The sequence below is a fragment of the Equus caballus genome, chromosome 8, assembly GCF_041296265.1.
Source record: "Equus caballus isolate H_3958 breed thoroughbred chromosome 8, TB-T2T, whole genome shotgun sequence".
In the NCBI taxonomy this organism is placed as follows: Eukaryota; Metazoa; Chordata; class Mammalia; order Perissodactyla; family Equidae; genus Equus; species Equus caballus.
Genome location: NC_091691.1, coordinates 1,763,090 through 1,775,502, shown reverse-complemented (window position 1 = coordinate 1,775,502; position 12,413 = coordinate 1,763,090). Strand labels below are relative to the sequence as shown.

At 49.5% G+C, this 12,413-nt stretch overlaps 1 protein-coding gene across 5 annotated transcripts in view; it reads right to left on the bottom strand.

The window, feature by feature from the left end:
• The window catches only part of KLHL22 (kelch like family member 22), a 36,582-nt gene that overhangs the window by 16,446 nt on the left and 7,723 nt on the right, over nt 1-12,413 (bottom strand). For all 5 annotated transcript variants that reach the window (XM_023646678.2, XM_070275230.1, XM_070275227.1 and 2 more), the window contains exons 3-4: nt 4,886-5,051; nt 1,309-2,027 (exon numbers count right to left, since the gene is read on the bottom strand). In XM_023646678.2, coding sequence (XP_023502446.1) covers nt 1,309-2,027; nt 4,886-5,051 — 885 coding nt within the window. The remainder of the gene's footprint in view (nt 1-1,308; nt 2,028-4,885; nt 5,052-12,413) is intronic.

The window sequence follows — 12,413 nt, the reverse complement described above, 5'->3', positions numbered from 1 at the left end:
CCTCCAACTGGGAAGCTGAGCTCCCTAAAAAAAACCTTCAAGGCTTGGCAAGAGGAAGGCCTGAAGCTGGTGCTGCCACATCCACTAGGGATGGAATTTGGTTAGGGAGAAAATGAAGGCACTGTTTCCTCCTTTCTGAATTCAGCCCGTCCTCCTGTTTAACCACAACACACTGCCAAGCTTTGGTCTCATCAGTTTAACAAAGGTGATCACTTCCTGAGGTCAGGAGAGCCGAGGTGGCTGAGGAATGGCCATCTCCTCCTTGGTCACAGTCACCATACTTACGTCACTGTGCTCACTTTGGAGGGGCATGGCCAGACCAGACCCCACCCCCACCCCCACTCCCGAGGACGGAAACACAAACACAAACTCAATCAGCAACTTGCTGACAGCGACTGGAAGCAGTTAGCAATCTCTCTCTCTGCAGTGCCTTCTTTCAGCTTGCAGGGGGCCAAAACTTCCCACAGGCACCAAATCCCAAGAAATCAAACCAAAGTACAGCAGAGGGGGCCCTGGAAACCTAACGGTAGCGGAGGCTATGGGGATCTGCCTTACTTCCCTTGCTCTGCCCAAAAACACAGATTTGAGGGATCACAGCCTGAGAGTCCTACAGACCACGGCGGGCCACAAAACCCCCTCTGGAAAAACTGCCTCCTCCAGGAACCTCACGCCCAGCACACAGCTGACCACAAGGCCGGAGGAAAATCTGGCATGAGGCTCAGCGATGCCTGTTGGCCTTTCCTGCTCCCCTGGGCTGAGGACTGTGCGCTCGAAGGAGTTGCAGCAACAGGAAGCCATCCTCCACCATGGGCTTGTGGTTAGAAGAGCAAAGCAGACAGATGAAGGGAAGCTCAGATGAGACATGTCAAAGCTCAAGAGGGCAGGATGGAAGGAGCATCCCGTCCAGTGCTCTCAGCTCCTAGGCCCGACTGCCCTTCCTGCCGGGGGCTCCCCTCTCCTGTGCTCAATCAAATGCAGTCATAACCCAGGCCCTCACTGACAAGACAGCAGATATGACCCAAGGTGAGTGGGTTTCTGACAAGGAGAAGGGGACAAGAGTGAAAGAAAGCATTCCAGGTGTCCTTTTCCTTATCTCACTGCCATCCACATTCGCCAGATTAACCTGGACTTTATTCCACAAAACAGGTGTACCCCGACAAGTGCTAAGACTGATTTAAAAGGCCGACTGCCTCAGCCCCCAGTGACGTACCCTTTGCAGAACCCACCTGCTAACCAGCCCTCTGGGCCCGAGACTCCTGCACCACAGCATCACCCACGACCAAAGTATGGCCAAGGGTCTTTTCCTACCTCCAGCATCGGGACTCGGCACGGAAGCCCTGGACGTTATTGTCCCCTCCAATCAGATACACGAAGTTGTTGAGCACCGCGATGCCCTGATTGGACATGCGGGGGGCCAAGGAGGCGGTGAAGTGCTTCCACTCTCCCAGCAGGGGGTTCAGGTACTTGGCCTGGTCGCTGAGGACAGTGGACGGCGTGGAGTGAATGCCCCCGAAGCCCACAACACACTGGAAGTCCGACCGCAGCTCCGTCTGCGGGCCCTGCAGGCTGGGCTGCAGGCTCTCATTCCGGTGGTAGAGGAGAGCGCTGGCCACTGTGTCTCTCAGCGGGCTGGGGTCCAGCTTGTCATGCAGCCGCTGGAGGACCTCGGCTTCCATCAGGGGAAACCGCACTGTCTCCAGGAGCTTGGGGGGCTCGTGCAGCGAGATCTGGTCAGCCTGCACCTGCTCCAGGGTGTAATGGTAGAGCAGGGCGCCCTCGTACACCTCGGTCTCGCAGGAGACCTCCAGGCGGTTGCTGCTGAGGAGGGAGTAGACCTTCTCCAGGGGAAGCTGGCGATACTTGTCAGTCCGTGAGAAGGCCACAAAGTTCTTGAGGATGTAGGTATCGAGCTGCTCAGTCAGACGGCTCAGGTCAAATAGCTCTGCCAGCCGGTAAACGTCGAGGATGTTCTCCTCATCCACCCAGGACATAAGGAAATCACAGCAGAAATGAATGATTTCTGGGATCTGTGAAGAGAAGAAGACCCATTCAAGCCTGGAGGTAGTGTCTGGACATGGGAGACAGTATGAGGGCAGGGACGTTGCTTATTCGGCTGTTGGCTGCAGTTGCCCCCGTGCCCCTTCAAGAGTCCCCCCCTTTTCCTGATTTGGAGGCTGGAGCAGCCACTCTCCCCCAACAAATGAGAGATGACGGGCCCACTGCAGAATAACTGGGTTTGAATCCTGGCTTGGAAGTGGTCTGCGGCATGTTCTTAACCTCTCTGAGCCTCAGTTTCCTCATCTATAAAATAAGGGTAGTTAAAGTCGGGAGGAAGAAATGAAAACAAAATAGTACACAGGAACTACCTGGCACAGCACGGACCCCTGATATATATATGCCTTTCAGATGAAAAGTACTGGATCTCCAGAGAAGCAGGAAGCAGAACAAATGCCAGCTATCCCTGGTGTGGAGGCACCTGGGACCCCGCGGCCCCTCCGCGGGCTCTCTAGAAGACACCCAGCTCTGTTCTCCTGCCACAACCCCCATAAGTGGAGGCCCAGGCAAAGCTGCAGGGCCAGGGGACCCACCCTCTGCCCCAGGAGCAAGGCCAGGAAGCGCCCATGCACTGAGAAGCACCAGCAGGGCATCCTGGGAACCTGATGCCGAGTTCTTGAAAAGCTGGAAGCCATCCTGCCTGGCGGAGGCCCGTGGGACTCCGGTGAGCGAGGAGGCTCCCAGGTGGCCTGCACCTTCCCTTTCCCAACCGCAGAGAAGAACTGGGGGTTTGGGAGGAAGGCGAGAGAGAGAATGGCACTTGGGTGGGAGCCGAGAACTGGGCTCCAGGGCTCAAGAGCACCCTGTGATAAGGGAACAGACGCACAGCAGAATCAAAGGACACAGACGGAGGGGCTCTAGGGAAAGCTGCCCAGGTGGGGCTAAATGCTTTAGGTAAACTGGAGTTTAGACTTTCTCTGTGGGAATACTTCACTTACCCAGCATCATCAACAAATTACCAGTGCACACAGAGTAATTCTGCTGGCATCTGAAGCTTATTAAATATGTTTAAAATATTTTCATTTTTATTTTTTCTGATTCAAAAGACATTTAGTGCTTGCCAGGTGATATGCTAAGGGCTGAATGGAGACCTGCAAAGTGCCCGTCTGCCCTGACGGTGCTTTGTGAGGTCCTGAAAGTCTTCACTGATCACCTGCTTTCTCCCTCAGCAGGCACTTCTGCTTTGCCGCTTCTTCCTAAAATACTACTTTTGACTTGTCGTGGGCCAGGACACTGAAGAACCCAAGCCTCCCAGCACAAGGACTGTGTTACCCTCCCCTTCCCGACCTCGTTGTCAGAGCAGCAGGCCCTCTGCCAGGTGGACTCTCACAGAGGAATCACACCAGGCCCACCCCATGCAGGAGCCCCACGAGAGGCTCAGAGAAGGGAACTCGTTTGCTGGGGGTGACCCATGGGGACAGTCTTGCAAGGATTCAGACTCTGGTCCCTGAGGACACCACAAAGAGTCTGAACTTCAGCTCATGCAGGGCACAGCACATGGGGGGCAAGCCACCAACAGTCACTGGCTACAGAAACAAATAGAACCTGATGGGCCTATTGACTTGGAACTGTTATGCCAAGTAAAAGTTGCTTTAAAGACAACATTGCATAGAAGCTCAGTATGTTAAAAATAAAACAAAACAAAGCCGGGTTGCTGGAGCCGAACTGGAGGCTCCCCCTCCCGTGCTGCCCCGGCAATGGCTTTGGAGGCGCTAAGGAGAGCTGGCCAAACCTCTGCTGTGAGTGACGGTGGGCAATAGCAGTTCACTGACCAGTAGGAGAGAGGAAAGCGGTGTTTGAGAAGATGGTTTGGTGTCGATGTGCATGATGGATGCGGGGAAGAGAACAAGGCAGGGACTAGCTGGGAGGGAGAAACTGAGAGATGGAAGCCAAGGCAAAGATGAGGACATGGAAACAAAACAGAGATAGCTACAGGTAAGATTTACAAGGATAACTTGTCCAAACTCGGACACAGGGAATGAAGATGGAAGGGCTCAAGGAGACACAGAGGCTCTGTGCCCAGGGCACTGGCAGAATGGCTGTGGGATATGCAGACCAGGGGGATGGGGAGGAGTGTGCGGTGTGGAGGAGATGGATGCTGAAGGAAACTTTCTGAATTTTGTAGGGAAACAAGTATTCAAAGTTGAATGACAAAAAGGAGAGCAGTTTCGGGGCCAGCCCGGTGGCACAGCGGTTAAGTGTGCACGTTCTGCTTTGGCCCAGGGTTCACCGGTTGGGATTCTGGGTATGGACATGGCACCGCTTGGCAAGCCATGCTGTGGTAGGTGTCCTACATATAAAGTAGAGGAAGATGGGCACGAATGTTAGCTCAGGGCCAGTCTTCCTCAGCAAAAAGAGGAGGATTGGCAGTGGATGTTAGCTCAGGGCTAATCTTCCTCAAAAAAAAAAGGAAAGCAGTTTCAAAGACATCGACAAGGCCATGTGGAGAGGAGAGCAGAAAGGGCCTGGACAATGCTGGGGGAAGCTCAGCTTCGCCAGATGCCTGCACTACAGAACAACACATACTCGGATTAGGGTCAACCACTCGTTTACATGCAGAATCTTTCCAGTGGCAGGGAGACCCAGGCAGAGGGGAAAGAACCAGCAGAAGAGCAGAGGCAAAGGGAGAGCAGGTACCTGGGCCAAGAGGTGTTCGGAGTGGCTCTGCTTTGGTGCCCAGGGCTGGCTAAGGTATGCACCACCTGAGAGCCTCCACCCTGCCCGCTGTCTCCTTCGCTGCCTGACCCATCCTCAGGCCACTGCCAGGTGGGCACCTGGGAAAAGCCCGCCTAAGTATGAACCTGCACTACTCAAACAGGGAGAGCCTCACCTGAAGCTGGCAGGCGGCAACCAACGTCTCCTGGACATTGCTCAGGCTGAGCTCCAGCTCGGAGGTGTATATGAAATGCAGGATTTGGCACATGGCATTGTAGGACACACCGTGGATCAGGACCTCTTCCTGCTCCATCTCCTTCAATCCCCCAGCAAACATTCCTCTGCAAAGTGAAGACATGAGACAGTGGAGTTATATCAGTGGGGAGGCCAGCCCAGGCCGCAAAGAGCAAGAGCATGTGGAATGGGGAGCGGGCTGCCCCAGCAGTGGTGTGGGATGGGACATTGGCTCGCTCCGTGCTCTGAGCACTGAGTCATCTCAGAGAAGGCACCCACAAGCTCCCAGTCAAGTTTGGGCAACCATCCTAGAAACTGCCGTCTCCATTTCATGTGCCCCAGGGAGTCGCACACGAGCTCCCTGAAGGCAGGAGTCACAACTGGCTTGATTTCAGCTGCATCCACTAGTAGGCTTCCTGGATCGCGGCAGCAGTCCAGAGCATGTTATGAAAGAACGAATGAATGGATGGAAACAAGTAATAAGTCATTCCATTCAACATATATTTACTGAGTGTCCACTAAAGGTCAGGGACCATTCAAAGAGCAGAAGGAACAACAGTGAAGTAAAGTGGCAAGATTCCCATGTACACAGAGTTTAATGCAAGGGAGGAGGCTAAAAGATTAAAAGGTGAGGTACCTCAGATTACAGAAATGCCAGGAAGGAGTGTAACAGGCGTCTGACCTGGGAGTGCCGGCTGGAAGAGCAGAGAAGGTAGAGAGTGATGAGGGGCAGGGAGGGCCCACTCTGAGGAAGTGAGATGAGGCTGGGTGGCACCTCACCAGCCAGGGGATGGCATTCCAGGTGGAGGAAACAGGTGCCCACATCCCAGGGAAAGGATGAGCTTGGCCTGCAAAGCAGCCAGGGCGAGGAAGAAGTGAGTGGGAGGTGAGACGGGACCAGGTCCTGCTACCCCCTGGGCAGGGGAAAGTCCAGATTGAAATCTGAGCATAATGAGGCGCCACTGGGGAATTTTACTCAGGAGAGTGGCGTGAGCTGACTTTTCAGACTCGTTGGCCAGAGCAGAGAAGCTAGAGAAGAGGCAGTAAGGTTTCTGTAGGCCTGGGGAGGGCCAGGTGGCTGGAGAGCTGTAGTTGAGGCCACCCTGAGACCAAGTGGAGAGAACACGCTGAGAGCAGGGAGGAATCAGGGCCTTTGGCTGGGGTCGTGGTGCAGCAGCTGGGCAGATGGGGACTTGGGATAAACAGGGTCAAAGAGGGCAGTGCAGTCCCACTGTGGCACCATCAGTGTGAGGCGCCCCAGAGGAGACATTAATTAGGTGTTCAGAGGGAACAGGCAGCAGTCAGGGGAGACACCAGGGCTGAAATATGACAGTCGACAACATGGAGATGATAGAATAGCCATGTTTACATTTTTTTTTTTTTGACTAGGTGACACATATACTGGGTAGAAGACTTAAAATATGTAAAAGAGTGGAAGTCTGTCTCCTGCCCTTCTCTGCTCCCAGATATCAGTTCCCCTCCCCAGGGCAGCGCTATCCCCAGCGGCAGTCCATGAACCTTATATTCTGCATCATGTTTTGACTTGACAATACATCTTGGAAATGGCTCCTGATCAGTACACACAGGGCTGCCCTTCTCCCTGGAAAGCCTATCATAAAGGAGTTACCCGTTCCTGCTGGGGTACACTTGGGCTACTTCTCATCTCCTATTGTTTAACTCAATGAATGGCCAGCCTTACCCACATGACATTTTGCTATGTGCTGCCAGGACTAATTCCTATGAAAGCAACTGCTGGGACAAAGGGTTTATACAGATTTACACTTTGATAGTATTGTCCACATGCTATCAACCTTGTAAGGGAGAAGCCCTGTAACGAGTGGGACAGACAACTTCATCAAATGTTTAATAGTCATTTATATTTTCTTTTCTGAATAGTCCACACTCTTTGCCCATTTTCTATTAGACTCTGTCTTGTCAATTTGAAGAAATCTGCCCTTTATGGATGAGTTGAATTTCTTTTTTCTACCTGAAATCTTTTGATTTTATGATGCTTTTTGCCATGCAGAAGTTAGTCTGTTTTGAACGCAAATTTATCATTTTCTTTTTTTGCCTGTGAGTTTTGCATCAAACTTAGAGATAGAAAGGCTTTCTCCTTCTGAAATTACATTGAAAAATATTTCCCCATGTTTTCCTCTAGTTTTTTTGTTTCATCTTTCACATTTAAAATTGTTTATCCACCTGAAATTTATTTTGGTACAAGGTGTGAAGCAGGGGTCCCACTTTCTGTTTTTCCAGATGGTAACCCCACTGTCACCTTCCCCTACTTGTGACACCATCTTTATTCCTGATGGGGTGGTATCTGTGTCCAAACTCCCTAAACCCTTATCCAATCATCTATCTGTCTCCATGCACCAGAAGCACAGTTTCAATGACTGCGGCTTCATCATATGTATTGATATAGGGTAGGGCCAGTCTCCTTTTGTTATCTTTGTTTTCAACACTTTCCTGGCCGTTGCTTCCTTTCTTAAATTTAGACTTTAGAATCAGTTTGTGCAATTTCCCCCAAGAAACCCTCTTGGTATTTTAAACATGTTAAACATCTAGATTTTTGTAGAGAGTGTCAGCATCTCTGTAAGGGACACATCTCTGTAAGGGACATCTCTGTAAGGGCTTGTTTATCTGTCATGCCAGCCTCTGGGTGTCTTTGGAGGTCTTGCAGGTGATCTCCCCAGACCTGGCACATGTATGTTATATTCATTCCCAGACATACCACTACACACGCAGCCCCTTGCACACTGTCCCATGCTCTGCAGTACTTTGACTCACTCTTTGGGGTCGTCTGGCTGGCTCTCCTGCACTTTCCAGGACTGTGCTATTGCACACCCGGGACCTCCAGAACCACGCTGGCAACAGTGGGGATGGCAACACTGGAGCACTAACCCCCCAGAGCAGGGTGTGGGCACTTGGACTGACTCAGATAGACTTTATCATCTTAAGAAAGGATCCATGCAGGGGGCTGGCCCCACGGCCGAGTGGTTAAGTTCATGCACTCTGCTTCGGCGGCCCAGGGCTTTGCTGGTTCGGATCCCAGGCGCGGACATGGCACCGTTCATCAGGCCACGCTGAGGTGGCGTCCCACATAGCACGACCAGAGGGACTCACAACTAGAATATACAACTATATACTGGGGGGCTTTGGGGAGAAGGGAAAAAAAAGAAGATGACTGACAACAGTTGTTAGCTCAGGTGCCAATCTTTAAAAAAAAAAAAAAAAAAAGGAAAGAAAGGATCCATGCAATGCGTGGACCTTGACTGGATCCTGAATGGAGGGGGAATGAAGGAGACATAAGGCATTTTGGAGACAATTAGGAAAATGTAAATATGGACTCAAGATCAGATGAAATTATGGAATGACTGTAAATTTTCTCAGATTTATAATGATATCATAGATGTGTTAGAGAAGGTCCTTATTCTTAGAGGCACACTGAAGTATTCTGAGAAAAACTGTCATATTTGCAACTTACTCTGAAGTGCATATGGCAAACTGTCAACACTTGATGAATCCAGGTGAAGGGCACAGGTGTTCACTATGTCTATCCTTCAACTTTTCAATAGGATTGACATCTTTCAAAATAAGAGGGAGCGAAAAAAGGCCAAAAGAAAAATAAAATATATATCTACTTCTTTTTTGTTTTTGCTGTTTTTAACCAAAAATAGATGTTTAATTCTTTATCGTAGCCTTACTACTTTTCTGTAACTCTGAAATTATGTCAAAATAAAAACTTAAAAAGAAAAAAATTTTAAAAGTTGTTCACACCTCATACCCATTGGGATGGGCACCATCAAAAAAAACAAAATAAGTGTTGGCAAGGATGTGCAGAAATTGGAACCCTTGTGCACTGTTGGTGGTAAAGTAACATGGTGCCGCTGGTATGGAAATTTCTCAAAACTTAAACATAGAATTACCCTATGATCCAGCAATTCCAATTCTGGGTGTATATCCAGAAGAACTGAAAGCAGGGTCTCCAAGAGATATTTGTACACCCATGTTCGTAGCAGCACTATTCACCACAGCCAAGAGGTGGAAACAACCCCAGTGTCCACTGACAGATGAATGGATAAATAAAATGTGGCTTATCTATACCATGGAATATCGCTCAGCCTTAAAAAGAAAGGAAATTCTGACAGATGCTACAACGTGGATGAGCCTTGAAGATATACATTATGCTAAGTGAAAGAAGCCAGTCACAAAACAAGAAATATAGGATTCCACCTATAAGAGGTGCCAAGAATAGTCAAATTCATAGAAACAGAAAGTAGAATGGTGGTTACTAGGGGCTGAGGGAGGAGGGAATGGGGAGTTGTTTAACGGGCACAGAGTTTCAGTTTTGCTAGATGAGAAAGTTCTGGAGATTAGATGCACAACAATGTGAATATACTAACACCACTGAGCTGTACACTTAAAAACGAGTAAGATGGCAAATTTGATGCTATATGTTCTCTAAAATCACAATTAAAAAAATAAACATGTTCACCAAGTACCCAGCAGCAGGAGACCAACCAAATAAGTGGAGGGCACGGACATCACAGAACACTGTGCAGAACAAGGGTCACCTATACTGCCAGGATGTCACAACCAGATGTCACAAGGTGCTAGTGAGCTGCCTCTGATGTAAGGAGGGGGAACATTTCCTGTGTGGGCTTATTCAGGCCGCCAATTTCTCATCCAAACCCTTGAGGCCAAATATGTTTCAGAATTCAGAAGGCTTCAGCTGGAGAGACACTGTACCCATGTCATATAGGATGTCATGGCCCCCCTGGGTCTAGGTCAGTACCTCATATCCAAACACCTTAATATTTCCAAAGCAAAATGTATAAAGATGCACACTAAGTAGGATAAAAATATAGTTAGCCTCATATCAGTTCAGGGTGGGTTTTGTAACCACAAAATGAATTTGTGCCAAAGTTATATATTAAAAAAAACACAAGGGGCCAGGCCCGTGCTGAGTGGTTAAGTTTGTGCGCCCCGCTTCAGCGGCCCAGGGTTTCGCCATTTGGATCCTGGGCACGGACATGGCACCACTCATCAAGCCATGCTGAGGCGGCATCACACACAGCACAACCAGAAGGACCTACAACTAGAACATACAAACATGTACTGGGGGGCTTCGGGGAGAAGAAGAAGAAGAGGAAAAAAAAAAAGATTGGCAACAGACGTTAGCTCAATTGCCAATCTTTAAAAAGGAAAAAAAAAAAGAAATGTAGGAGAACCCAGCTTCTCCCTCCGCCGACAAAGATCAATGATTAGACAGATTGAACAGCCGTCCATGAACAAAATCAGCCCTGGGAGACCTCTAGAGCACACTTAGAAAGCTTTTACAACACAGTGCAACAAAAAACCAAAACAAAACAACTTTCAATTTCAGACCTGTTAGGGGTTGAGAATTACAGACTAGTATTTGCCAAAAAAAAGTGTATGGATGAATAGGAATGTTTAAAAAGGGTTCCCGTGGTGGTGGGGGTGAAGTGGGAGAGCAGGGGTAAAGTGTCACTTCACTATTTTCCCATCTATTCAAAAAGCGTCTTAGCTGCGGGAATGGATGCTGACTGTTAGACGCCGGCCTACCATGTCCCTAGTGGCCATATGCCAGGTGGCCCTTGGTTGATTAGCGCCTTGCATTGTAAGAAAGATTCCCTAACTTGGAACTACCTTTTGTTCTAAGAACAAAGCTCACCTGGGCGAGGATCTACGACTCTGCAAGTTACCTTATACTTGGTGCAGCTCCGTGTGCCCAGGTCTCACTGAAGATTTCACACTGTCACTCGTAAACAAGCTGCACTTTTCTTTCTGTGTCAGCTACCTGTCCAATTTTGATACCAACATTATGTAACTTTTGTAAAAAAAAAATTTGGAAACTTCCTTTCTTCTTCTCTGCCCTGGAAAAGTTTAAATGGTATTGGAGTCTGTTCCTAAAAGACACAGCTTCCCTGGGACGCATGGGGCTTTATGCTTTTGTGGAGAACATAACTTTCTCTTCCGGGGGGTACGGTTCTATCAATTTTTCTTTTCTATAAAATCATCAATTTTATCCAAATTTTCAAAATCTCAGGGACCAAGTTGAGCAAGGTCATCTATCTTATAATTCACAGATGGCATTAAAACTAAGGGAGGGATGAGATGACCCAGGGAGGCTGTATACAGGACAGAGCCCTTGGGTCCCTCTGACATGCAGTGGTCAGGGAGGAGCCAAGGAACCAGCCCAAGAGAGGTATACAGGGCAAGCAGGCAGGCACGGGGTCATGGGAGCCAAAAGAGATGTGCCGTGGAAAGTTATTAACAAAAGCCAAAGAAAGAAGCCCTAAGTACAGTGTGCCTAGTCAATTCCTAAAGTGTGCATGGAGTGTGTACCAAAGGAGGCTTCCTGAAGCTGGGCTGGGGTGCAGGCACCTCCCAGGACCAGGGCAATTGAGCTCTCTGCCCCCAAGGGGCCAGCGGCACTGGCCCTGGGAGCCAGAGGCTGGGAAAAGGTGAGGGACAATTAGGGAAGGCTCCCCAGAGGAGGAGGCCCCTTAGCTGGGCCTGGAAGGAAGATAACGCTCTGCAGGACAGGAAAGGCAGAGAAGGGCAGCACTGCTGGGACTAACAGCAAAAGCACAGAGGCAAGAAAGCCGTGGACCATGACAGGAGAACAACTGACCTGGCTGCTGGGTTCCCAGAAGGAAGACAGATGGACAAACAGTGGGAGAGGAGAGTGGGACAGGGGCACCTCCCAGAGGGATGCGGGACACGGTGCCAGGGGACTGTGAACAGGCATAGCCTCAGGGCAGCGATTTTCAATCCTGAGTCACACCACACACTGGGTGGGTGCGCCAGCGGTGAGGAGCATCATGCGTGGCTTAAAACTACATTGCAAAAGTGCTTCCTATTCTTCACAAAATAACTCAAACACTGCAATAAGGGGAGAAAGTCAGACTTCGGTTCTCTTCTCCCTTGCTCAATTCCCAGAGGTCAGCGTGTATCCTTCCAGACTTTCCAAGTGGGCTCATGTTACTCTCTTGCACTTTCCCACTCCCTAATGCCTGGTGCTCACCCTCTCTCTCAGCAGGCACTGATCCACCAGCTTATAAACAGTTGCACTGGACAGCCTCCAAGAACAGAAGGATCATCGTCAGCGCCCCTGCACCGTGTCACTTAGTGCCTGCCATGACATCCCACAGGACACTGAGACATCCACTGCAGGGCCCAAGCTACAGGCCAGCCCACCATCCAAAGCCCTTCTCTCTATCCTTGTCCACATCAGACATTACAAACCTTTCTCATGTTTACCAGTCTAACTGGGGGGAAAAAAGGGTCCTTCATCATTTTAACCTAAATCAAATAACCGAAACGATCATAATAAAGTAAACATGCTAAAGCTTGGGAATGATCCATTTCATCTGTCTATGTGTATGTGTGTGTCTATATCTGAGATGAGCCTGAGTTCTCCCAATGTTGTCACTCCCCACCCA